The sequence below is a fragment of the Myotis yumanensis genome, unplaced genomic scaffold, assembly GCF_028538775.1.
Source record: "Myotis yumanensis isolate MYYU_CA2020_CCGP unplaced genomic scaffold, mMyoYum1.0.hap1 SCAF_5, whole genome shotgun sequence".
Lineage (NCBI taxonomy): Eukaryota > Metazoa > Chordata > Mammalia > Chiroptera > Vespertilionidae > Myotis > Myotis yumanensis.
The window spans coordinates 91,046,903-91,074,586 of record NW_027223756.1 but is presented as its reverse complement, the minus strand read 5'-3'; the positions used below and the strand labels follow the sequence as shown (position 1 = coordinate 91,074,586).

Below are 27,684 nucleotides of genomic sequence, written 5' to 3'. Positions count from 1 at the left end.
TCTCCCTCTCTGAAATCAATAAAAATGTATTTAAAAAAATAATAAAATAAAATCCTCACAGCCGCCGCCACCCCCCCCCCCCCCCCGGGGCTTGACGGGGGACCTCAGGCCATGCCCTTGCCCCGGCACCGGGACAGGGGACCTGAGTCCGTGCCCCCCACCCTGGCGGGGCTTAACAGGGGACCTCAGGCTGCTCCCCCACCATGGCGCCAGGCCGGGGGACCTCAGGCCGTGGCCCCCTACCCCAGAGCAAGGCCGGGGGACTTGATGCTGTGCCCCCCGCCCGGCAGAGCTTGACAGGGGACCTCAAAGTGCACACCCTGCCCCAGTGCTGGGCCAGGGGACCTCAGGCTGCTCCCCCTCCGCCCCGGCGGGGCTTGACGGGGGACCACAGGCTATGCTCCCCGCCCTGGCACCAGGCCAGGGGACCTGAGGCTGTGCCCCCCACCCCGGCGCCAGACCAGGGGACCTGAGGCCGCAGCCCCACCCAGCAGGACTTGACGGGGGACCTCAAGGTGCGCCCCCCGCCCTGGTGCTGGGCCGGGGGACCTCAGGCCATGCCCCCCACCCCAGCGCCAGGCTGGGGGATGGTAGGCCACTCCCCCTGCCCGGCGGGGCTTGATGGGGGACCTCAGGCCGCGCCCCCGCCCCCCGCCCTGGCGGAAGGCCAGGGGTCCTGAGGCTGTGCCCCCCAATTCGGCGGGGTTTGACAAGGGTAGGACCGGCCGGGTCTGGGTCTCGCACGATTTTGAGGCACACATGGGTGGGTGGGGACTTGACTCTGGGTCCCATGGTGCACCCCAGACTCTGACAGGAGGAAGATTTTCATATACATTTTACTAATTTTCTTTCATCTCTGACACTTCTATTATAGAGAAAGGGCAAATAGCAATATTAAAGTATTTCCTCTAATCAATCCCCTTTTAATGTGCACGAATTTCATGCACCAGGCCACTATTAATAAAATAAAAGCATTGAGGTTTTAAAAAAGTTTTGACCTTAGAAACTGTAATTAAGTTAAAGCAGTAGAGAGTAGCTGGGACAGAGAAGGCCCACATCCCATGTCAGGTGATACAATGGGAGGAGTGCAGGGTGTCCTCGTCTTTAGCTGGCACAGGACTGAGGTCCTCCAAGGTCACCAAGCCCTCACTTCCAGCAGGACCTCTGGATCCTGCTGGGCTCAAAAGGGGCAGGGCCTCCCTGCACCCAAGGGTACCCTAAGCCTACCTTAGGCACCACATCACTGGTAAACAGTTCCCTCTCCACCTGTGTTCTACATACTCACTATATAAAGTCTATCTGTGAGCTGCTGAGCTGATCAACAGCCACAAGGGTTTTCTGCCAGAGACAGTTCCATACACCCCTCTACGGAACTCAGACGGTGAGCATCAGAGCAGTACGAAGAGAGGTACCTTCATTACCACAGAGGAAAGGCAAGTACATTCAAAAACTACCACTCAATGTGCTGGAAAAACTATACCACAGTTTTTACTCCAAACTTCGTAAGCATCATATCACTCAATAAGAAATAAACCTTTCTGTCCCTCAGTCTCTCAGACAGCAGGTACCAGGGGCCCTTGCCACTCATTGTCCCTTGGTCTCTGCACATCTGGATCCTGGTCCTTCAGGTCTCAGTCTATAGGGCAAGTCCCAGGAGGCCTCCCCTGACCCCATCTGGGAGAACCCAGTGAGGCCACTATGCCTGTCCGGCTCCCTGCTATGACCCTAGCACCCAGAACTGAGTCCATATCCCAGGAAGCCCTCATACTAGTGTTGGTTAAATAAATATATCTCATCCAAAACACAAAGGCTGTAAAGTGATTCATCATTTGTTCTTTTTTTCCCAAGGTTTAAATATAAAAGAGGGAGTGGGAAATCACCTTTCCCTCGGAGTGGCCTGAGGCAGAAACCTCTGAGCCCTGCCTCAGGAAAAGGATAACAGAAGATTCAGCCTCCCCCAACTTGTGAAAAAGTTTCAAAATGAAGTGCCCATATACTTGGCACCTGGATCCATTTCACCACAACTGCTCTTTCCTTCTCACTCTGCACACACACTTCTATTTTCCTGATCCACTTCAGAATTGTGGGCCCAGGACAACAGCTTTCTTCCCATAATCACAATAGAGGCATACCATGTTTTATTGCACTTTGCAGATATTATTTTTTGTTTTTCTTTTAACAAATTGAAGGCAAAATCTCCCAACAGCAAAAAGATTATAACTTACTGAAGACTCCAATGATGGTCAGCATTATATAGTAATAAAGTATCTTTAAAGTAAGGTATGTGCATTATTTTTTTAGACATAATGCTATTGTACACTTAATAGACTATACTGTAGTATAAACATAACTTTTAAAAATATATATATTTTATTGATTTTTTACAGACAGGAAGGGAGAGGGATAGAGAGTTAGAAACATCGATGAGAGAAACATCGATCAGCTGCCTCCTGCACACCTCCTACTGGGGATGTGCCCGCAACCAAGGTACATGCCCTTGACCGGAATCAAACCTGGGACCCTTCAGTCCACAGGCCGACGCTCTATCCACTGAGCCAAACTGGTTAGGGCTAAACATAACTTTTATACACATTGGGAAACCAAGACAATGGCATGACTGACTTCACTGCAGTGGTCTGGAACTGCACCTACAATATCTCCAAGGCATACCTGTACAGACATCACTCTCAGGAGCAATATTGATATAATACTCACAGACACATTTCCCCAGTGTCCTAATAATGTCCTTTATGGTTGTTTAAATTCAAGATCCAGTGAATGATCACACATTATTGGTGATGTCTTTTAGCATCCTCTAATCCATTAGTTTTAACCACATGAAATTGGAGCTGACCATTTTGGATTTACAATGAAGACATGGTCCCACCCAACAGAAAGTTGGGTTCTAGATAAAAGTTACTCCCTTCTTCCCCCTTAGTGGACCCTTGTTCTGGTCAGCATGCTGAGTCCACCTCTGTAATTCATTTCCATGCTCCGAGGATACTGGACATGCCCCCAGTCACCTTGGGCTGCCTCTTGTCTGCCCAGCAAAGGAGCCTGAGGACTGAGTAGGAACCCACCCCACATATAAAGGGAGAAGAAGCCAAGGTGTATCCAGAAGGCAGGACACCTCAAGGACAATGACCCAACTAGACACGAGCTTAGTGGCATGAAAAGAAAAGAAGGGCTGCCCTGGAGAGCAGGACAGGTAAAGATGACAATCATATTAACGCTGGACCTAGAAGGGGTTTGGATCAAGCAAAGGTTACACTTTCTAACCAGTGAAGAATCTGATTGTGGAGAAAGGAAGCCCCATGTATCAGAAGGTCCTGAAATACTGTTAACACCATTCACCTGAGAATAGCAGTAAAACTACGAAGGAGAGGTACCTTTTTTTGTTTCTAAAAATGCTGACTAAATACTGTAGGGCAATGGTTGGGCATCGCTAATTCTCATGGAGCAATCTCAGAAGGAAGCTGAAGTGACACTTTAAAACATTTCAGTGAAGAAAAACATAAAAGGGGGGAGAGGAAAACCTTCACAACTGTCAACTCAAGGTAATGGATGGACAGGGTTTACTTTCACTACTTACACATTAGAGAATCCGTAATACACATTTTTACACAATACAGGTGGTGACCTGAAATCCCCGGAAGCTCTATCAAATGCCTCCCACCCAAGTGAGGAGAGCCACCTCTCCAGGCTCACTGTCATCCCTGGCAGCTGAGCTCTGCAAAGAGCTGAAGTAGATAGGCAAGTGTCATCTTCAGTAGTGACAAAGGGCTCAGAGCTCAGCAGGCAGCCTGCATCTGCTGTATGTCTAGAAGCCTCCTGGCAACAGTCCACAGGGATCCTGAGAAGCCCGGCTCAGTTGCCCAGCTTGCAAGCTGCTACTGGACCAACACATATAAAAAGGCACAGGACCCTTCGCAAGCCACAGGTCCACTCGGCCTCCCACATTTATCAGAAGCAGCAGCATTCTGCTCTTGAGGAAAGCTCTTCTGGCAAGAAGAGTTCAAGGACCCCCTGAGACCTGGAGACTCAGCTAGACTCACTGTCCCCTCTGCACTTCCCAAGGCCACACTCTGCTCTGGGTCCCAATAGACACAGCTGGCATCATGGTTCTACTCTGCGGGCTGGACAGTTCTGCACCACCACAGCTGCCCAGAATCTGCCCCCTCCAGCTTCCATGCTCATCACTCTTCTGGAGCCTCTCCATCCAGGAAGGCCTCTTGCCCCTCTCAGGTGCGGCCTCCCAAGGGTATGCTGACTAGCACTATCCTCACTCACACCTCCGATCCAAGGGGAGCCTGCCTCAGCCCTGGGATCCTAGACCCTGATGAAAGCCACAGATAGCAACTCGTGTCTGCTCTAGGCATAACTCCTTGTGAGGCCTCAGAGGCAATGAGGCATCCAGTGCAGAACAAGCATATGCCCAGGAGGAGGACTGACCACTGCGACAGCCTGGTACCGTGGTAATTCATACATTCACTTGAGTGCACGCAGCACACATCCAACCATAGCGCCCTGACTGAACTCTCCTTCTGGACTAGGCCACACTCTCGCAGGGCAGACCACTCCCTCTTCTGGGCCCTCACCATCCCTAAAGTCAACTACAATCTGGGCAGCACCTGTCATTTCTAACAAAGTAGCTGCAGCTGGACTGCAATGAGGGCACAGCAAGCAGAATTGCTGAGGGCAGGAGTCAAGGACCAGGCTGAAGAGGGTGGCCTGATGGCCTGCACAGAGGGGACAGAAGTAAATGTGAACAGACCTATGAGGATTCCCAGGCCTCACTTCCTGCCTCTGAACAACCCCTGTGCAGGGTCCAGCACATGGGAAAGCACATCTCCTTAACATATGATCAGAAATGGCTGAGTAGGGGGTCACCCAATTTCCCTATGTTATAGCTGTTGACCAAAGACTATAAAGATGAACAAGAGCAAAAATGGAGGGGCCTTGCCTGTGTGGCTCAGGGGATTCATTTTTGGTCAAGGGCACGTTCCTGCAGGTTCGATCCCTGGCCCTGGTTGGGGATGGGCGGGGGGCGGGGGCAAGCAATTGATGTGTCTCTCTTACATAGATGTTTCTCTCCGCCCTGCCCCCCCATCTTCCACTCTCTAAAAATCAATGGAAAAATATCCCCAGGTGAGGATTAACAAACAAAAGTAAATAAATTTTAAAATGAAGGAAAGAAAAGGTGGCATGAAGAATCAAAGGCAGCAAGTCACTATGGTAATGGTCAGACAGCCCCGGAAATTTACTAGAAAAACACTGACTTGCACATTTAAAAATGAGAGGGCTCTACAGTATGTGATCATACCTCATTGTAGCTACTTTCTAGATGTCTTTTTCTGGTATGTGGAAGCTGGACTGAGAGAGAACTTTAGTTTTTAGTTAATATTGGTATTGCATTGGGCATTAATTTTCTCCATAATCTTCCTGAATCTGGGTGAAGAAATGGGTAAATTGAGTAAGAAGTCATTTCACTTATTCACCATTAACTGACACAAAACCTTCTTTTGTTCTAATTGCTAGTTGAGTTCTCACTATTTGGAAACAAACCTGGGAAATACAACAAGGAGAAAGTGATAGATGAACATCTGTTGGACTCCTGCAAGGTTACCAGTGTCTTATCTCTGATTTTCTCAAGGCATGCTGAACTGCATATTCACAAAACCAGATGGAAAAAGTCACTGCTTTTAGGAACCCCTGAACTGAGTCACTCCTCCTCATTGTAAGCTACAGGCCAGTAAGCAGAAGAAAATATGTTTCCCTGATGGTCAAGGATATGTGGGGACAGCCTTCCATGAATTCTGAAGGCAGCAGGAAGTATGGTTTTGAAGAACAGGTTACAACTCTTTATTAAAGTATCTTCCCACTTGAAAAGGAAAAAGAAGCCCCAGTTTGTGTACTCAGGACTACAACTGAGGAAGAGTCTTTGTGTATCTGGTCACCTGTTTATAGCCACTGGGTTGTTTCCAGTCTGGAGCTCTCATGAACGAAGCTGCTGTAACCCTCCAAGCAGGTCCACATTTGGGCAACTGCCTGTTTCCCTGCTGGGCCACAGAGCTGTGGGTGACCGGTAAGGTATGAGAGTTCCAAGTGGTATTTCCAACTTTTTAAAAACAAAAAAACAGAGCCACTCCAATAAGTGGGGAGTGGTATCTCCATGTGGTTTTTATCTTACAGTGAGATACAACTGACATACAATAAATGACATGTTTAAAGTGTTTAATTTTATAAGTTGACAGATGTCAATGGCTGTACACACCCATATTCACCACCCCAAATCCCCTAGTGCCCTTTGCCATCCCTCCTTTTCTTCCCCTCTCTCAACCAGAGACCTGCTTTCTATTACTCAAAGTCCACTAGCACTTTATAGAACTTTTTATCACCAAAATCATATAGAGTATATACAGACAGTCCCCAGAATTATGATTTTTTTACTTTATGATGGTGAGAAAGCAATGCACACTCAGTACAACCATACTTTAAATTTTTATTTTTTCCTGGACTAGTGATATGTGGTATGATATACTCTCATGCTGCTGGGCAGCTGCAGCAAGATGATTTTGCCCAATTTAGGCTAATGTAAGTGTTCTGAGCAAATTTAAGGTAGGTTGGCTAAGCTATAGCATTTAGTAGGTTAGCTGTATTAAATGCATTTCCGAATTATGATATTTTCAACTTACAATGGGTTCATCATTTTTGTCAAAGTGCTTTTTTCACTCAGTGTAATTATTCTAAGATGCATCCACACTGTTGCATATATCAACAGTTCATACTTTATTTTGATTAGGCAGTACTCCCAACTCTTAGATTTTCACCAAAATTCCAATGTTTGGAGGAAAAACAATTGTAGCAACAGTTAAGAAGAAATAATTCAACTAGACAGACCAGAAGGGTTGTAACACCAGCTATTAGGCAAAGGACTTCTGAAACTACCTTTCCCCGTCCTTTGGGGATGGGGGAAAAACCCACGAAAGGGTCAGCTGTGCAAAAGAAAACTGTCTTGCCCTGACAGGTTTGGCTCAGTGGATAGAGCGTCGGCTTGTGGACTTAAGGGTCCCGGGTTCGATTCCAGTCAAGGGCATGTACCTTGGTTGCGGGCACATCCCCAGTGGGGGGTGTGCAAGAGGCAGCTGATCGATGTTTCTCTCTCATCGATGTTTCTCACTCTCTATCCCTCTCCCTTCCTCTCTGTAAAAAATCAATAAAATATATTTAAAAAAAAAAAAGAAAGAAAACTGTCTTAAGGACACTTGGCAAGGCTGTGTCCTCACCACTTTTCATCCCAGGATCTGGAGGGACTTGATAAGTATCAGTTTCATTTCACAAACAAGAAAATGAGTGTTACTTGAACCAACTCAAGAACTCAGCAGGTGTCACCCCTGCCTGCCATTCTCTCACCCTGGCTGGAACATTCTCTCATTCTGCCTCTAAACAAACTTTCAGGTAAAACCAATTGTGCAAAACTGGCAGTCAGGACTATCACACTGGAAAACAGTCTGGCAGCTCCTGAAGGAGTTACCCAGCAATTTCACTGAAGACATACATCCACAAAGAACCTTGTACACCAAGGTTCACAGCAGCACTATTCATAGTAAGTAAAAGTGGGAACCCCAATGTCCACCGACAGACAGGTGGATAAGCAAAATGTGATCTGTCCATACAAAACTGGCTACAGAGCACTTGATGCTCTACAACCACTCATCCAATAAGATCAAAAGGCATTCAGATCAAAAGGCCCCATCATACAGTTAACTCCTGAGGACAAACAAGAAAAATCTTTCCAAATGCTGTAGGTAGCCAATGCCACCAACTAGCAAAGGAGATACAAACTTTTTTTCACTTTGCTATTCTATTCAAACTTTTCTGACCCCAAACTCAGGGCCTCCTCTTGTGACAAAGGATATTACTCCCCTCCCCCAAATACAAATCAAAAGTTAGGCTGCAGGAGGATGGGTATCAGGGTTAAGTACCAGTAAGGAAGAGCAGTCTCTTTTGATATCATCACAACTCAAGTGAGCTCAACTGCTATGTTTACCTCCAGTGAAGTTTTAATGCTTTTATTTTGTACAGCTCAGTGTTCAGGTGGAGGAAAATAAATCGATTATTTCAACTGAAAGAGAAGGACATGCCCTCAATTAATCGAAAACACCAGGAACAAAATTAGAACCAGAACTGCTCCAGGTTGGCTATTTTGTATTGGCTACAGTTAAAAAGGATTTGTAATAAAACCATTACCTTTTACAACCCTGACGGACCTAGGGCAGGTCACCCCACAAATGGTGGCACACTGCTCAACCAAGAAATCTTTATCCTGGGGCTTCCAGACAAGACAAGGTGAGCACAAGTTACAAACAGCACTTTCTGGTCCATTCATACAGGAGTCCAGATTTCATATATGTTTAAAAGTAACAAAACTAAAACTGCTATGCCACATTTTACAGCTGTGGAAACAGAGAAATCTAGAGTCCAGACTAAGGTATGATCACCCACCTCCAGCAGCTCATTCTTCTCTCCAGACCAACTCTCCCCTCTCTCCTTCCTCCCTCCACCACATAGAAACAAAACTGAAAAAAACATACATACCTGCACACCTGTTCTCTCTGATGCCCCACCCATCAGACTTCTATTTTTAAGGAATCTGGGGTTAGAATGAGTCAAATGTTTTCTGCTTCTAGAAGGGACTAAAAGAAAGCCCAAGTGGGTGGCCTACCCACGGGAGTGACTCAACCAACTAGACTCCCAACCAGAAAGCAAGCCCCCATCACCCAGGACAGGTTTTGAGTTCATTCTGGCTGAGGAAGGGGTGGCTCCCCCAGCCTTGGCACTGGGTCCTCAGGCCATGGGACACCTGTGACAAGGTGAGCCTTGTATCTCTTCCCTGGCTGAGAATTCAGGAAAATAAATCTGAGGGAAGTGCCAGGCACAGGAAAACCTGCTGAATGGAATCTGAGATCTAGAGGATGATGGTGACATTCCCTGGGACTGCAGCCCAAGACCCTAGCCAGGCCCCGCACAGGTCCAGGAAGTATACGCCTGCCTGATATTTCTCATAACCCAAACCCAAATTTAAAATACCCAAGCAGTTTTCGCTAAATGTTCATATCATTAAAAACAAATATCCGATGTAGCAGATCCATTTACGTAAAACCCACTATCACTGCCCACTGGAGGAACAAACTCAAACCTAACTTTTCCAAGGCAGGGCTCTGGAGTTATGTAACACGACGGTTTCAGCAACAGGCAATTCAAGCAGGAAAAACAAAATGCAACCTGCCTTTAGAATAGCATCAATAGCCAGCGAGTATGGGGTTCCCCACTGGAAGCAAAAACTCCCTTTCTGTCCTAGGAGCCTCCACTCTCCCCTCGCCCGTCTCTGGGCTTGGGGAAATTTGATCTGGAGGCTTGGTGTGTGAATGCGGGGTGCCCAGATGGCTGCGACCACAGGTGGGGGTGGGGCAGGGCTCGGGTTCCACCGAAGGGGGCATATGGGCAGATCGTCCGGGACCCAGGTGGAGGGGTAGGTCACCCCGTCTTGGCCGGAGACGGACCTAGGGCAGGTCACCTCGAACATGCTCAGAAGAGGACTTGTGGCAAGTCACCTAAGACCTGGCCTGAGCTAGATCCGGACCGGGTCTTGGAGGTCCTCAAGGCAGATCACCCAGACGAAAACAGACCCGGAGGTCTGCCCTGCGCCCAGTTAGGAGTGCGGCAACCGGGACAGGTTACGTGGTCAGAGTAGGGGGTCCTGAAACAGATTACTTCGGACCCGGCGGGAGTGAGGGATCCGGTACAGGTTACTTGGGGGCCGGCCTGAGTCGGGGAACCGGAGCAGGTCCCCAGGCGCCAAGGCCTGGCCCGGTTTCCGGCGCCGCCATGTGCCGCTCACCTGAACGTCAAGCTGTCCGGCCGCAGCGCCAGCACCCGCGCCGACCGGGACTCCCGGGCCGCCACCTCCGGGTCCGCCGGGGCCTCCGGGAGGCGTCTGCGTCTGGCTGGGGAGGGTGAAGTCTGTGAACTCGAACTCGGAGCCTTGGGTGTCGGCGCCGAGAAGCTCAGCCTCCTCGGTGTCCAGGAAAGTGAGCGTCTGCGAGCTGGGCCCGTACGCCTCCACGCTCATGGTGCCAACGCGCAGGGCCCGCAGGCCGGCTCCGCGCTGCACTCAAGCCCGCCGCCGCGCTGAGGCCTAGGCCGCAGGCCTTGGGCCGCAGCCGCCGCCTCGCCCGCGCCCCTGGACCGAACAGAAACGCCCACCGCGGCGCGAGTCGGGCCGCGAGCCGCCGCCGCCACCACCTGTGAGCCCCCTCGGCGTCGCTGCTCCGCTCGTAGCCGCCAGCCGCTCGCAGACCCCCACAGGAACGGCTACCACTGCCGCCGGCGCTGTGCGCGTGCGCGAGCCTGACGCCGCGCAGGTGCGCGTGCGCGATCCCGACGTCGACGCAGCGCGCGCGCGCTCATTGCCGACGCCTCCAACCGCGCCGGGACGCTCGCCAAAGCGAGCCGACAAGACGCGCAGCGCGCACGCGCCAGGGCGGGGCTTCCAACTGCCTGCGCGTTGGCTGCAGGGACACGTGGTCCCGCCCCAACCTCTGCTCGGTGATGCCGGGGCCGCGGGCTTTGGGGACGGATGGTCTTCGTCCCTTGGGTTAATTGAGCACTAACGGAACGCCCTGTGTAGGTGGAACACCCAGTTGTCGAGGCTTGGCGGGACGGTGTAGTCCTATCTCTCAGAGACGTCCCCTGTAAACTGGGGGTGCCTGCACAAAAGTAGGTATTCAGTGTGCATTTGTTGAATAAATGAATCAGGACCTTCCTTAGCACGGAGCCTGGTGCACGGAACGGTGTCTGATGCTTCGGACAATAGTATTAAGGGGCAGTATTTAGCAAAGTGATTGGGAACACTTGCTCTCGGGTGAAATCCTGACCTGGCCACCTACCGGCTATGTGACTTTGTACAAGTGACTTCACGTCTCAGCCTCAAGTTTCCTGGGAAAGGGAAATAATAACCATTAAGATGGGATAAAGAATAAATGAGCTTGCTTGGCCGGTCAAGGGCACGTGTCTGGGTTGCACGTTCGAGCGCCAGCCGGGGAGCAGGGAGTGTGCAGGAGGCAAGCAATGGATGTATGTCTCTCAATATATGTTTCTCTCTCTCTCTCTCTCTCTCTCTCTCTCTTCCCTCTCCCTCCCTTCCTCTCTCTCTCTGAAAATCAGTGGGAAAAAATATATTCTTGGGTAAGGATTAACATCAAAAAAGAATAAATGAGCCACTAGTTACTCCCTTAATATTTATGAAGTTCCACATGGACAGGGGTTGGCTTTGTTCATCACAAGGTCTTCCTCATGCAGAGGATAATAACCACATATCATAGGTGCTCAGTAAAAGGCTGTCCAAGTTCAGCCACTAATTTATGAACCTTAATCTCCTTAAATTTCCAAAAAGGCTCAGCTTCTTTTTTGGAAAGTGTCTTGGAGAACGCCCCTACTTCCCTTTCTGTCCCAAGATTCTGGGGCCCTCTAAATATGGGCAGTCAGCTCACAGGACTCCTGGTTCCTGTTCCTTCATGGTTCCTCATTTTCCAGTATTCCTGTCATGATATGATACAAGGTTCCTTTTTCTTCACATCTTTTCTGACCTCCTATGCACTGAAATGTAGGGATATGGAAAATGAATAATTAGGTCCTCACTCTCCAGTAAGACACAGTTTAAGGGGGAATCCCAACAAGTCAATAGATAGTTCCAAATAAATCCAAAGCCCATCCAACTAATCATCTCAGGTGCCTCAGGAGGGAGCCCAAACAGATAATGTGGTCTGGATCAGCTGATCCTCAGGCCCCAGTGACATGGTAGCCAGGATTCCGGATCCATTACTTAGCCCTCCTTTTCCTGTCACCCCAAAACCTTCCTCTCCCTTCCTCTGATGGAGCCCTCATCGTAGCCTGCGTTGATCATAACTGTGATTAAATTATTGTGAGTGTGATAATTTGTCTAATGGACACCATTTTTAAATATATATTTTTATTGATTTCAGAGAGGAAGGGAGAGGGAGAAAGATAGAAACATCAATGATAAGAGAGAATCATTGATCAGCTGCCTCCTGCACACCTCCTGCTGGGGATCGAGCCTGCAACCTGGACATGTGCCCTGGCCGGGAATCAAACCCTGATGTCCTGGTTCATAGGTTGATCCTCAACCACTGAGCCACGCCAGCCGGGCTGGACACCATTTTTGTAAAAGATGCTGTGGGTGCTTTGACGAGAATTTTTACTGGCTGGTGCATCCCTACGCCAGCTGCTGCAAATATTGGCTGCTAACAGCTCTTAGCCACCCCTTGTGAATTGACCTCGACCAAACTGCCTCATCAGGATGGTTCTGTCCCACACCTGCCAAAACACACACACACACACACACTAGGGAAGCCCACACCAAGGACTGAAGGGTATGGGACACAAGAGGCCAGACCCCTTACACCAAAATGGGACCGCTCTAGTGGCTGTCAAACTCCAGGGCTCCGCCCCCACCCAGATCAGACGGAGGCTCCACTCCAATCGAACCCACTTCCTTGCCTCCTCCTTCCCTAACTTGTCCTGTGTCCCTTACTCCCTCACACATTTCCCCCAAACTCACATGACCCTGAATCCCATCTCAGGCTCTGCTTCTAAAAAAAACAAAAACAATTCAAACCGAAGTAGAAGCTAGTTCTCTGAGGGCAGGAACTGTGTCAGTCTTGTTTGCTGTTTATGTTCAAGGACTGGCACAATAGGGAACACACAGTAGGTGCTCAGCAAATGTTTTACGGGACAACTCATGAGCCCTTGTCACTGCTTGGAGAGAAAAAGAGAAAGTCCTATTACCCATATTTATAAGTTGAAGGGATGACTAAAAGGATCACATTTTGTAAAAATCTTCTATTCCCAGTCACCTCTAGCACATTTCTCCCACAACCCCTCCCAGAAATGGCTATCGTGACAAAGACTGACACTATTATGTGCTGGCAAGGATGGGGAGGAGCCACAACTTTTGTCTAGGCTGCTGGATATACCAACCAGTGCAGCCACTTGGGAAGGCATTTTGACAGTTTCTTCAAAAGTTAAATGTGGACCCATCATGGGAATCAGCCATTCCCCTTTTGGTATTTACCTAAGAGAAATGAAAGCAGGCCTTGTATATAAATGCTCACAGCAGCTTTATTTGCAATTGTCCCAAACTGGAAACAACTAGAATGTCTACCATCAGGAAAATGGATGAACATACAACAAAATACTTCTCATCAGTGAAAAGTATGAACTATTGGCATTCGAAACAATACGGGTGTACCTCTAAGGCATTGTGCTGAGTGAAAGAAGCCAGACCCAAAAGGCTACACACTGGATAATTTTGTTTATAAGCTGTTCTAGAAAGTACAAATGAATGAATGTAAATGGACAGGAAACAGGTCAGAAGGTAGTCTGGGGAGGGGTGGAGGGAGGGGATGACAAAGGCAGGAGGGAACATTTGGGGTGATGGCTGTGTTCATTATCTTGATAAAGGTGACGGTTTCACAGGTGTAGACATTGAATTGTACATGTGAAGTGTGTGCAGTTTTTGGTACGTCAATCATAAGTTAATAACGTTGTTTTTAAAAAGTAATGTCCATGACAGTATTATATAGAAAATGTGTGTGTAGGAAAAAAACAGGGTGGGGCAAAAGTAGTTTTGCAGATATTCGTATGGAAAATAATAAATAACTAATAAATAATAATAGAAGAATAAACAGTTTTGCATCCTGACCATTGTAAAGCCACTTTTGCCCCACCCTGTGTAACAAAGAAATTAAAAGCTGCGACTCAGAGATCCTTGTACACGCATGTGCATAGCAGCACTAGTCACAGTAGCCAGAAGGTGGATACAAGCCAAATGCCCACCAACTAATGAATGGACGAACAAAAATGGTCCATCAATACAATGGAATATTATTCGGTCATGAAAAGGAGTGAAGCGCTGACGACACACTACAACATTGATGAACTGCGAAAATATCATGCTGAGTGAAAGAAGCCAGACACTAAAAACCGCAGAGTGAATGATTCCATTTATATAAAATATCTGGAACAGGCAAATCCATAGTAACAGAAAGTGGATCAGAAGTGTCCAGGGACGGGACAGGGGGAGATGCTTAATGGATACTGGGTTTCTGTTTGGGGCGATGAGAAATTTTGGAAGTACGTAATGGTGATGATTGCACATTTGGTGAATGTACTTAATACCACTAAACTTCACAGGCAAAATGGCAAATTTTATGTTATATTTTACTGAAATGAAAGTTTAAACAATGAAATTCAAATACAAGGAAAAATATAACACATGGCTCTGTTGTAACCATGTAGGGTGGACCATTGCTGAGTTTGGGTTAACTAGAGCAGGTCTGGATTCACATCAGCCCACTGTGTGACCTCTCTCAAAGGTCTTGGCCTCTCTGTGCCCCACCTGTGAAACGGGAACCTAATGCTACCAACCCCTCATAGTATGTTATGTGAAGAGCTGGGGACAGCACCTGGCCACCAGCCATCCAATGTCAGCTCTTGGCAAATGCTCAGTCTTCTTTACTTTTCTACATTTTAACAATTCATCATTGAAAAAATAACAAACATTTCAGACCAAAGTCCCTTAGGCCTCCACCTCAGGTGTGTGTTTCTCTCAGCCCAGGTAGATCTCCACCAATCCTAGGCCCACTTGGTGACTTAAGCCAGCTTGAATTCACCCACCAGCCCTGAATTCACAACTGTGCGCCACTGGCTGGCCCCGCCCCTCCTCAAGTTCCATGCCAGCCTCCAAGTGGAGGAAAATGGAATTCTCTCATAGCAAGAAAGATCCCTTAAGAGGGTAAGCAGCCCATGGCTACCCCAGGGAAATTCCAGGACTTTAGGAAAAGGACATTTAGGATCCTGCAGCTGCTTTCCTCCCTCTAGCCATCAGCCTCTTTGAAACCCTCAGTCAGGCTCCAGTCTCCCACAGATGTGGCCCTTGAGACTCAGCCTTCGCTGAGAGGTGGCCAGCCCTGTGGGACCGTGAACTGGACCCTGTCTGAGGCCCTCCCAGGAACAGTGGGAGCTTGTGGGTTTCTGTGGGTTCCCCTTCTGCAGCTCCATTCTGGCTTCAAAGGAGCCCCTGTGGGACATAGGTGTGTGGCCAAGGCCCTGGGGATGCTAGTGGGAAAAGAAAAATAGGCGTGTGTGTGTATGTTTTATTGCCTCCTCTGCTCTCTGAATGGTCTCTTTGAAGGTGATGATGGGTTCACAGCAGGCCTTGGGTGGGGGTACAGTGGGGCGGCCACCTTGATTCTAATTCAACCACAGGTTGCTTTTTGGGAGGATGTGCTGAGGTGTCTGGAGATGTGGGTTATGGCCCGGCATCAAAGCTATGGCTCCCACAGAGACTCAAAGCTGCTATTGAGGGTGTCAGGGCCAGCCAGGGTCTCCTGGAGGAAGACAGCCCCTGGGGACCCCCTTCATTTCCTCACTAGGCTGCATGCTGGCATATATTTTGGGTGGAGTTTCACCGTAGCTATTTTAGAAGGTGTTAGTCTGGGAAACTAACTTACACCTCCCAGGGGGCCCAACCCCATGCCCCTGTTCCCAGGTTATAGATAGCTGTGTGGCCTTTTCTAGTGGGAAGATGGGCAATAAGCAAAGTCATCAGAATTCCGTAACTCCGGCTGGCGTGGCTCAGTGGTTGAGTGTCGACCTATGAACCAGGAGGTCACGGTTCGATTCCAGGTCCGGGCACATGCCTGTGTTGCGGGCTTGATCCCCAGTGGGGCCGTGCAGGAGGCAGCTGATCAATGATTCTCTCTCATCATTGATGTTTCCATCTCTCTCTCCCTTTCCCTTCCTCTCTGAAATCAATAAAAATATATTTTTTTAAAAAAGAACTCAGTAACTGTGTGGTGTGTTAGAAGGTGACAAAGAATGAAATGGAAAATGGACCACATCACACCCAGTCGGATGACCGTAATCCAAAATGGAAAATAGCAAGTGTTGTCAAGAATGTGGAGAAATCAAAACCCTAGTCCATTGCCAGTCAGAATGTAAAGTGGTGCAGCCACTGTGGGGAAAAGTCTGGCAGTTCCTCAACAAGTTATATATAGAATAACCACGTGACCCAGAAATTCCACTTCTGAGTATATAGCCCAAAGAATTGGAAGCAGGGATTCAAAGAGATACTGTACGCACATGTTCACAGCAGCATTATTCACGATTGCCAAAAGAGAAACAACCCACATGCCCATCAACAGATGAACAGATAAACAGAACGTGGGTAGGTTCTATTATATATGTGTGTGTGAGTGTATATATATATATATATATATATATATATATATATATATGTTGTTGTTGTTAATACTCACCTGAGGATATTTTTTACATTGCTTTTCAGAGACAGTAGAAGGGAGGAAGGGAGTGGGAGAGGGAGAGAAAGAGAAATACCTATGTGAGAGAGACACATTGACTGGTTGCCTCCTGCAAGTGGCCCCACTGGGGGCAGGGAGTGAACCCGCAACCGAGGTACAGGCCCTTGACAGGGGGAACATACCCTTCGGTAGGCAGGCCAACACTCTAACCACTGAGGACCCCGGCCAGGGGTCTATTTTCAGTATTTTGAGGAACCTCCATACTGTTTTCCACAGTGGCTGCACCATTTTACATTCCCACTAACGGTGCCCAAGGGTTCGAAAAGCTCCACTCCTCATCCACATTTGTTGTGCTCTGTTGTTTTTTTAAATATATTTTTATTGGTTTCAGAGAAAGAGGAAGAGAGAGGAAGAGAGAGATAGAAACATCAATAATGTGAGAGAATCATTGATCCACTGCCTCCTGCAAGCCCCCTACTGTGGCTGAGCCCACAAATGTGGCACGTGCTGTGACCGACTGTGGCATGTGCCCTGACAGGGAACTGAACCCTGACCTTCTGGGCCACTCAACCATTGAGCCACCCTGACTGGGCTGGGCTGGGGGTTTTTTTGTTTTGTTTTTTTAATTGATTTCAGAGAGGAAGGAAGAGGGGGAGAGAGAGATAGAAACATCAGTGATGAGAGAGAATCATTAAATGGCTGCCTCCTGCATGCCCCCTACTGGGGATCAAGCCCACAACCCAGGCATGTACCCTTGACCGGAATGGAACCTGGGACCTTTTAGTCCGCAGGCTGATGCTCTATCCACTAAGCAAACCAGCTCGGGCTGGGCTGTTTGTTTGTTCTTTTATAGGAGCCATCTGACTTGCATTTTCCTGATGACTAATCAAGTGTAGCAACAAATGAAATTTTAGGATAAGCATATCTCAAATAATATTTGGGATATACTTACCCTAAAAAATTATTTATTGCTGCCTGTATTGCTCAGTTGGTTGGGCATTGTCCTGTGCACCAAAAGGTTGCCAGGTTTGATTCTCATTCAGGCCACATGCCTGGGTTGCCCTGGTAGGGGGCATACAGGAGGAAGCCCATCGATGCCTTTTTTCTTTTTAAGAGCCTCTTATTTTATTTTATTTTATTTTATTATTTTATTAAAATACTAGAGGCCCTGTGCATGGATTCGTGCATGGGTGGGGTCCCTCAGCCTGGCCTGCGCCCTCTCGCAATCCGGGACCCCTTGGGGGATGTAGCAGTGCTGAAGCAGCAGGCGGCCAGGGAGGAGCCTGACTGGGGTAGGGCGCTGCGCTGCTGCTCATCCCGGCCCCCGCTGTGCCTACTGCTGCAGCTACGCTCACCAGCCATGAGCCCAGCTTCTGGCTGAGCGGCACTCCCGCTGTGGGAGCACACTGACCACCAGGGGGTAGCTCCTGCGTTGAGCATCTGCCCCCTGGTAGTCAGTGCACATCATAGTAACTGGTTGACGGGTCGTTCCGGTCATAACTATCATAAAGGTCGCTTAGGCTTTTATATAGAGAGATATTTTTACTGATTTCAGAGAGGAAGGGAGAGGGGGAGAGAGATAGAAACATCAATGATGAGAGAGAATTATTGATCAGCTGCCTTCTGCACACCCCCCACTGGGGTTCAAGCTCTCAACCTGGGCATGTGACCTCCAGGTTTGTAGGGTTAAGCCTCGGACTGACCTGTTGGCAAAGCCACAAACAAGTCCCAGCTTAGAGGGCACAGGTCTCTTAGCATAATTAGGCTTGACCTTATGACGCTCCCTAGATCTTCTCTGGGTAGCTAATGGGCTGTGGGAGGTGCAGCAAGTGCTGCCAAAACAAGTGAAACTCACAAGAACATTGTAACTATGGTGACCAATACCTTGTTTTCCTCTGGCTAACTTGCTCAGCTTGCTGTCTGGGTCTCTCTCTGTGGCCTCAGCCAGGTACAGGAAGATCCACCTAGACCAGCCGTGGGCAAACTACAGCCCTCGGGCCGGATCCAGCCCGTTTGAAATGAATAAAACTAAAAAAAAAGACCGTACCCTTTTATGTAATGATGCTTACTTTGAATTTATATTAGTTCACACAAACACTCCATCCATGCTTTTGTTCCGGCCCTCCAGTCCGTTTAAGAACCCATTGTGGCCCTCGAGTCAAAAAGTTTGCCCACCCCTGACCTAGGCCCAGCTTATTCTCTTTGTCTTTTCTTCATCCTTCACCGCCCTCCCTCAGGCTTTCGAACCCTTGGCTGAGCTGGCTCAGCACACAGGTTCATAGGTCTAAGCTCAGACACTGAGCCATGCAGGCCAGGCGATTTGTTTGTTTTTCATTGTGGTAAAATACACATAACAAAACTTACCATTTGAATCGTGTGGGGTTTTTTCCTTATCCAAGGATATGTCTATTGATTTTGAGAGAGAAAGAGAAACATTGATGTGAGAAAGAATCATTGATCGGCTGCCTCCCGTATGCACCCCACACTGGGGATCGAGCCTGCAACCTGGGCATGTGCCCCAACCGGGAATCGAGCTGTGACCTCTGGTTTATAGGTCAACTCTCAACCACTGAGCCACTCTGGCCGGGCCAAGGCGGACCATTTTTAAGTGTACAAGTTCATTGGCATCTAGTATATTCACAATGTTGTGCTACCACCACCACTATCTAGTTCCAAAACTTTCCCGTCACCCTCCCAAACAGAATGGGCATCTGTATTTTACCTGGCGATCCTAGCCCTCTGGCAAAACAGTAAGTGCATTTTCTTGTCCCTCTCGTGGGAACGTGAACTTTTCTTTCTAGCCAAAATAGAAAAGGGCCCTAGCCGGTTTTGCTCAGTGGATAGAGCGTCGGCCTGCGAACTAAAGGGTCCCAGGTTCCATTCCGGCCGAGGGCACAAGCCCAGGTTGTGGGCTTGATTCCCCCCAGTAGGGGGCGTGCAGGAGGCAGCCAATCAATGATTCTCTCTCATCATTGATGTTTCTATCTCTCTCCCTCTCTCCCTTCCTCTCTGAAATCAATAAAATAAATCTATACTATTAAAAGGGTCATATGCTAACTAGACCAGGAGACCTTCCGGGAGACCTTCTGGACATCCTTCCGGACAAAGCCATAGAGGCAGGGCCGAGGCAGAGGCGGTTAGGGGCGATCAGGCCAGGAGGGGAGGGCAGTTGGGAGTGATCAGGCCAGTAGGGGGGGCAGTTGGGGGCAAGCAGGCCAGCAGTGGGGGGCAGTTGGGGGCAATCAGGCTGGCGGGGGGGCAGTTGGGGGCGAGAAGGCCGGCAGGCAGAGTAGTTATGGGCAATCAGGCAGGTGAGCAGTTAGGAGCCAGTGGTCCCGGATTGTGAGAGGGATGTCTGACTGCCGATTAGGCCTAAACTGGCAGTCGGACATCCCCCAAGGGGTCCCAGATTGGAGAGGGTGCAGGCTGGGCTGAGGGACACTCCCCCCATGCACAAATTTTGTGCACCGGGCCTCTAATAAATAAATAAAATAAAATGATGCAGGGGCCAAACCAATGGCAATATGTGATATACCTGAAGTCTCAGTAATAGACGCTGGCCAGGCCTCCTCATCCACCCAGTAGCTGGATAGGACATCCATTCTGTCAGGCCTGTGGCAGTACATGATCATTCTCCAGGACCTATCTGGTGCCTGTATGGTTAACCAGAGAATTAAACAGAGAAGTCAGGGACCCCTCCTGCAGCCTCTAGGGCAGCGGTTCTCATCCTGTGGGTCGCAACCCCTTTGGCGGTCAAACGACCCTTCCACAGGGGCCGCCTAAGACCATCCTGCATATCAGATATTTACATTACAATTCATATCAGTAGCAACATTACAGTTAGGAAGTAGCAGCAAAAATAATTTTATGGTTGGGTCACAACATGAGGAACTGTATTTAAAGGGCCAGAAGGTTGAGAACCACTGCTCTAGGGCCTAGAGTCTAGGCCTTTGATGGTGGCCTAATCTCCATGGGTGGGATATTGTGTCCGTTTTACTCCTTGGGCTGCGATGGGGACAGCTTCGGACGGATTCCTATGGCCTTTCCCACTCTTATATTCCCCAGGCCAGTCACTTAATGGCAGGAGGAACTTTCCCTGACTTCTAAGCATATTCGTTCTCATCAGCTCTATTCACACACTTGGGGATGGATGAGCTGGTCCATTGTGAGTTGGACTTCCTCCAGGACTCAGTTCACTACCTGGCACCCCACCACTGTACCCTCAATCTGCAGGCCGTGGTCGTGACTCCTTGGTCTGCGGGTATTGATGTCAGCTCATCCCATGTCTGTTAGTCCTTGAAATATCTGGGCACCCCCTTCTGCAATGAGCAGTCACTGGAGCAGAAGCCCACAGGTCACTGTGGTGAGGGACTGGGTGGGGGGTTGTCACAGCACAAACTCACCACAGAGTCCTCCCTCCCAGCACCTGACCAGCTCTTCAGTCCAGCTCAGGTCTGCTCATTGGCAAAGGACTCACGACTCTTCACTGGGGCACCCACCCTCAGTGTCCTGCTCCTCTGCTCTTGCTTTGTTTGGAGTGTGAGTGTTAATTAAGCGGCACCCTCAGTGGCTGCCCATCCATCTCACCTTGGCCTATAAAGACTTGGAGAAAAACAAACACTAACAAGGTATCTAACAGCCCCAGGCCACATCTCTGGGATGACCCCAGCCCTTTAAGAGCCTGCCTGAGAAAACTCAGGGCTGCCAAAACAACCGACTGTTGGTTGCGGCCATGCCTGAAGGTGGGTCCCATCTCCCAGCCTCTGTGGGAGGGAGGAGCTGAACTTCCCCAAATGCCAGTTAGCAAATCCAGGTGGGTTTCATGTGGACCGGCCCCTCTTTGTACTTTCTGTAATTTTTCACCTCTTGACTTTACAGCGCCCCCACTCAACTTCCTCCCTGTTCCCTCCTTCTCTACTTAAAAATGCTCAATTAGCCCTAACCGGTTTGGCTCAGTGGATAGAGCGTCAGCCTATGGACTGAAGGGTCCCAGGTTTGATTCCTTGTCAAGGGCATGTACCTTGGCTGTGGGCACATCCCCAGTAGGGGGTGTGCAGGAGGCAGCTGATCGATGTTTCTCTCTCATCGATGTTTCTAACTCTCTATCCCTCTCCCTTCCTCTCTGCAAAAAATCAATAAAATATATATTTTTTAAAAATGCTCAATGATTGAGCGTCGACCTATGAACTAGGAGGTCACGGTTCGATTCAGGGCACACACCCATCTGGGTTGCAGGTTCGATCCCCAGAGTGGGGCGTGCAGGAGGCAGCCAATCAATGATTCTCTCTCATCATCATTGATGTTTCTATCTCTCTCTCCCTCTCTGAAATCAATAAAAAAACATATTTAAAGTTTCAAAAATGCTCAGAGTTGAGTTCACTTCACACTGTACCCTTTTTCTTTTTGTCGTAGTAAGTTACTGATTAAAATCTACCCTGACCATTTTAACTAATGTCCAGCATTGTTGAGCTTCGACAAGCTGGAGTTTCTTCTTCCTCCGAGAAACCTCAGTTTTATTCTTTCAGCTGATTGGTGAGGCCCAGTCTGATTACTTAGGATTACCTAGTTGTGGATGTTACCATGGCAACACGTGAACCTCACCATCACTCTGTCTTAGGATAATTGAGGGCTCAGGCTCTTGGTGGTGAAGTGCCCACCCAGCCTCTAGTACTTAGGGCATCACGAACATTGATGAGCCCAGCTCCGTGAGGCCTGCAGAGGAGGCCACTACCAAGTGTCCTCCTGGTGCGGGCACCTCTGTCTGAATACCTTGGGCAGTGGTGTGTCCTCTGGGCCCTCCCGTGGGACACTATCCTATGGGGGGTTTCCACATCCACCCCAGCATGTCCACTGCTCTCTGTTTCTGCCAGGACAACTCACCCAGGCATTTCTGCTCTGCTCAGCCCGGGCTAGTGCTTTCTCCAGGCTTCTAACCAGTTGCACTATCATTCCCTGGGGTCCTTGCCCAGATACTAAAGCCCCTGTTCCGAGAAAGTGCCCCCAATGTCTAAAACACAGAAGCAATGTGGTAAGTGTCCATCGAGGAATGGATGGCTAACAAAACGTAGCATAGCCATACGATGGCATATTATTCAGCCATAAAAATGTTAGGAAGGAAATTCTGACACATGCTACAACATGGATGAACCTTGAAACCATTATGCTAAGGGAAGTGAGCCAGATACAAAAGGACAAGTACTTAGGTTCCACTTGTATGAGTGACTAGAGCAGGGGCAAACTTTTTGACTCGAGGGCCACAATGGGTTCTTAAACTGGACCGGAGAGCCATGGATGGAGAGTTTGTGTGAACTAATATAAATTCAAAGTAAACATCATTACATAAAAGGGTATGGTCTTTTTTTTTTTAGTTTTATTCATTTCAAACGGGCCAGATCCGGCCCTCGGGCCGTAGTTTGCCCACGGCTGGACTAGAGTCATCAAATTCATAGAGACAGAAAGGAGAATTATGGTTGTTAGGGGCTGGGGAAGGGGGGTAGGAGTTTGTGTCTAATGGGGACAGAGTTGCAGTTTTGCAAGATGAAAAAGTGCTATAGTTGGATGGTGATGATGGCTGCACAACAGTGTGGATGTACTTACTGGTAAATGACACTGAACAGGACAATGAGAAATGGTTAAAATGGTAAATTTTATGTTATTTTACCACAATTTTTTTAAAGGGAGAGGATAAAGAGAAACATAAGGGACATGACAACCAAATGAAGACTTTGTTTGGAACCTGATTCTAACACACTGACTGTAAAAAGTCAACTTTTGAAACAGCTGAGGAAATTGGAGTATGGGTAACACATCAGGGTTACACATGAAAATCCTCATGTTTTTGGAGCAAAGAAATAGGGAAATGACTTGAGGCCCTGGATTACTTTAAAATATTTCAGCAAATAAAGTCAAAATTTTTAATTAAAAGTAAAGAAATAACCTTGGGAACATTATGTTCAGTGAAAGAAGCTAGACACAAAAGGTCACATGTATGACCCTCTTTATATGAAATGTCCAGAACAGGTAAATCCATAGGGGCAGAAAGCAGATCAGTGTGGGAAGAGGGACAGGGAGTGACTGCTGATGGGAACAGGGGTCTCCTTGTGGAGGGATGGAAATGTTCTGGAACCAGATAGAAGTGCTGTTTGCACAACATTGTGAATGTGCTAAATGCCACTGAATTGTTCACTTTAAAATGGTGAATGTCGCCCTAACTGGTTTGACTGAGTGGATAGAGCGTCGGCCTGCGGACTGAAGGGTCCCAGGTTCGATTCCGGTCAAGGGCATGTACCTTGGTTGCAAGCACATCCCCAGCAGGGAGTGTGCAGGAGGCATCTGATCGATGTTTCTCTCATCGATGTTTCTAACTCTCTAGCCCTCTCCCTTCCTGTCTGTAAAAAATCAATAAAATATATTTTAAAAATTATAATAAAAAATAAATTAAAAATTAAATGGTGAATATCAACTCTGTTAGAAAAAAACAAAACACCACTTTGGAACTGCTCTGCTTGTCCCTGCACCATCTCAGCCAAGCTGCCACCCTCCCTGGCCTCCGTTCTCAGCCAGTGACACGGGGTAATACCCACCTGAGGGCAGGGCTGGTCCCGTTTATTCCCGCTATGGCCCCAGCACCCGACACAGAGACCGATCGGCACCTGGTGGGAGTGCAACAGGTGCTTGTTGAGTTAGTAAACGATGAACCACGCATCGCCTTCGGGCTGTTGCGGGGGATTTCCAGGGGATTTCTCCCCAGTCCGAGGATGGGGCGAGGGGACTTTGGTGGCTAGAAAATCCCTGCAGAACCCAGGCCTCGGAGGAGGGCAGGCCGGAATCAAGCGGCCCCGCAGCAGGAACAGAGGTGTGACGAGGCCTTTCCACTCCGCAGCCAGACTCCTGGCCCCGAATGCCGTAAAACAGCCCTACTCGGACTGGAAACATTTCCCTTCATATGTTCCTGGAGACGCTGGCAGGGCCTCTTAGGAAAATTCCAGGGGAATAAGGAGAGTTCTCTGGCATCCACTGGGGGCCAGCAGGGGGTGGCCAGACCTAGGGTCTTGGGGGTACCTGGACATTCTGGGGGAGGCGGAGAGGCCCTCGTAGGGCCAGGTGGCCACCAGCACATTATCTGGGCCTGGGAGGCTCCTGCCGATGGCGGATCTCCCTGAGCCCTGTGGCGGCAGGGGTGGCAGACGGCCTCACCACCTACTCCACAAGAATTTGTATAAAGCTGATTCGCGATGTTCCCAGCCAGCAAGAGCGTGTTGAACCACAGGCTGCTGAGGCCTGGGGAGGGAGCCTCCTGCTGCCTGGCACAGGGTGATGGGTACAAGTCTGCTGTGCCCTCTGCTCACATACCTAGCATGGTATCACATTCCCATCACCCTGGGATGGAGGCCAGGCTCCATCTCCCTGTCTCCCACCACACCCAGTCCCAGGAATGCTGCCTTGTTCTCTGTCACCTCCAGGCCTTTGCTCGTGCTGCTTCCCCACCCTGAGCACCCCTTGTGGCCTCTGACGTGGCTGAGTCTTTTTTTTTTTTCCTGGTAAGTTAAAGGCTTGCTTTTTTGAAGATTTAAAAAAAATAATTCCTTATTGTTGAAAGTATTACATATGTCTCCCTTCCCCCCCATTAACTCCCTCCAGCCCACCCCCACCCAGGCTGATTCTTATCTCTGCTTTAGTTGGAACTTGCAAGTTCCTCTTCCTGCCCCCCATGGCTACCTGTGAGCCTCCCATCACTGCTCCAACCACCCTGGCATACCTTAAGGGCAAAGCTCTTAGTTATAAGTCCTGGGGTATTGGGGGGGCGCTCAGGGGAACTCAGAGGGTAGATGTTTCTCAAATGTTGGCACTAGGGCTGGTATGTCCCTTCATCCCCAACAAGACACAGCCCCACTTGGTGTGTGCTGGGCATGATGGTACACACTGGGGGTAAAACACAATTTGTATTCGTATGAAAACACAAACAGAGAATATAATTTCAAAGCATGAAGAGTGTTGGGAAGAAGGTAAAAAATATTTTTGCTTAGGATTCGGGGAAGGCCTCCTGAGTTGGTGATCTTTAAGCTAAGGCCCAGGAAAGTACCATATATATATGGAGGATGCACATTCCAGACTGAAGGGATGGTTCATGCAAAGGCCCTGGGGTAGGGAAAGGGCATGGCTATTGGAGGATAGCGAGTAGTGTGGCTGGAGGAGAGTGAGCCAAGGAGGAAGAGACAGGCTGGTGAACAGGTGAGGTGAGATCACGTGGGGCTTTGCAGGCAATGGGGAGGAGATGGGTTTTATTCTGAAAATAATGGGGAGCCATGGAGGGTGTGTGAGCTGGAGAGTAAAACAATCTGATTTATAATTTTGAGGTATCCCCTTTGGCTCCCTTGCGTCAGAGGCTGGGGCAGGTTCCAGGCAGGAGTCACCAGGGTTAAGACCAGGGCAGGGAGGTGTTTGTACTTGTACGTTTTGGAGGCTGAGGGGACAAGAGCCACTGAGGTATTGGATGTGGGAGGAGTCTCAGACTCTGCCCAGCTCCCAGGCCCAGCCCTGAGTGATTGCCTAAGGCAGGAAACCTTACCGAGGTGATGCTGGAGACCAACAGCCCCACCTTGGCCGTGCGCTGCACGGTTGGATCCACATGTCTGGATCAGAATATTCCCGCTCCAGATGGTACCGTGGGACTTGGGGATAAGGAGCGGCCTTTGATGGCCAGACCTGGACAGGACCCACTTGGGAGAGGCAGGCAGGGGGCATGCGCCAAGCCCTTGACCCAAACCTTTGTGCAAGCAAGTGGGGCCCACATTCTCCCCATCCCAGGCCCTTGTGCTCTAGCTGGAAACCAGAACCAAGTCAAAAAGTCCAGATGTAGCCCTAGCCCGTTTGGCTCAGTGAATAGGGCTTTGGCCCTCAGACTGAAGGGTCCCGGGTTAGATTCCGGTCAAGGGCACATATTTCAGTTGCAGGCTCGATTCCCGGCCCTGGTCGGGATGTGTGAAGGAGGCAACCAATCAATGTGTCTCTCTCACATTGCTATTTCTCCCCCTCCCTTCTACTCTCTCTCTCTTTAAAAAAAAAAAAAAGTCCAGATGTGCAGTTGGACGCAGTCCTATGACCGTGTGGTTTGGGGAGGCCCCGTGTCCAGAGGGTCAGGCCTCTGGGTAGCCTTGCTGGCCAGACCTGGTGGGTGGGGGGTTTGGGGGCGGGCAGGATGGTTTCAGCTTTGAGTCTCTGGCTGCAAAGGTTAAAAAAATAAGCACCAGCACTGAGGCCTTGCCCCTCCCAGCATCAACCCCAGTGGTGGGTGGAAAAGTAGCCCTGGGACACCCGCCAACCCACAAGCCGGAGACCCACCCTGGGGCCTGTTCAGGAACGGGGCAGGGGGCAGAAGTTGGATTTCAACATCTCTCCGGCCATGAGGGGTAACTCAGTTTCCATCTGGAAAATGTGACGTTGGTCTGAAATCACACACCCCAGTAGAGCACCAGCGACAAGACCCCAGTGGTCCCAGATATTCCAGGCTAGGGAGTGAGCAAGTCAGCTGTTTAAAATCGGGCGGGTTAAATAACTTTTGGGCCTGATTATCTATCCCAGTTGCGAAGAGGAAGTAGTTCAAGTATAGATTGAGAAGACGGAGACTGGGGCCAGGGGCCGGGGGTGGGGGAAAAGGGGGTTGTTTAATGGGCACAGAGTTTCAATTGTTCGGGATGAAGAGTTCTAGAGATAAGTGATGGTGATGCTTGCACACAGTGCGAATGCACTTAATGGCACTGAACTGCACACTTAAAAAGTAAGTTAGTAAATTTTGTATTATGTGTCTTTACCACAATGAAACAAATTTTTAAAAAGAAAAAAAGGTGGAGATCTGCTTCTCCTTTGCCGTGGGGCCCTGAGCAAATGTTTTGCCCTCTCTGGGCTTCCATTTGCTCCCTGCCTCCCTCCCTCATGCCCTCCCAGCTCGGGGCCCTGATCACTGCTCTGGTCTTGACGATTCCGGCCATTCTGTATTTCCTATTTTAGCTCTTCAGGACCTGAAGCAGCACTGGGAGCAGCTTTGAACCCAGTGATGGGGTGAGGAGTCCCCTTCCATTGGCTCCTCCTCTGCCGTACACCAGCCGTTTGGAAATAACAGACTGGTGGCAACTGCTGTTGTGGGCCAAACCTGTTTCCTTGGGATGGTCAAGGTTGCCTGATACCCAGGGGAGATCAAGAGGCCAGCAAAGTAGGGAAGGGCCTCAGCTGGGCTTGGAGCTGCCTTCAGTGGAAGCCTCCCAGGAGGCCTGGGCTGGAGCTG

General features: G+C 49.2%; 1 protein-coding gene across 2 annotated transcripts in view; it reads right to left on the bottom strand.

Annotated features, from left to right (window-relative positions):
- The window catches only part of UPF1 (UPF1 RNA helicase and ATPase), a 41,767-nt gene extending 31,389 nt beyond the window's left edge, over positions 1-10,378 (bottom strand). For both annotated transcript variants that reach the window (XM_070416480.1, XM_070416481.1), the window contains exon 1: positions 9,902-10,378. In XM_070416480.1, coding sequence (XP_070272581.1) covers positions 9,902-10,132 — 231 coding nt within the window. In that variant the 5' untranslated portion in view covers positions 10,133-10,378. The remainder of the gene's footprint in view (positions 1-9,901) is intronic.
- Between the last annotated feature and the right edge of the window lie 17,306 nt (positions 10,379-27,684).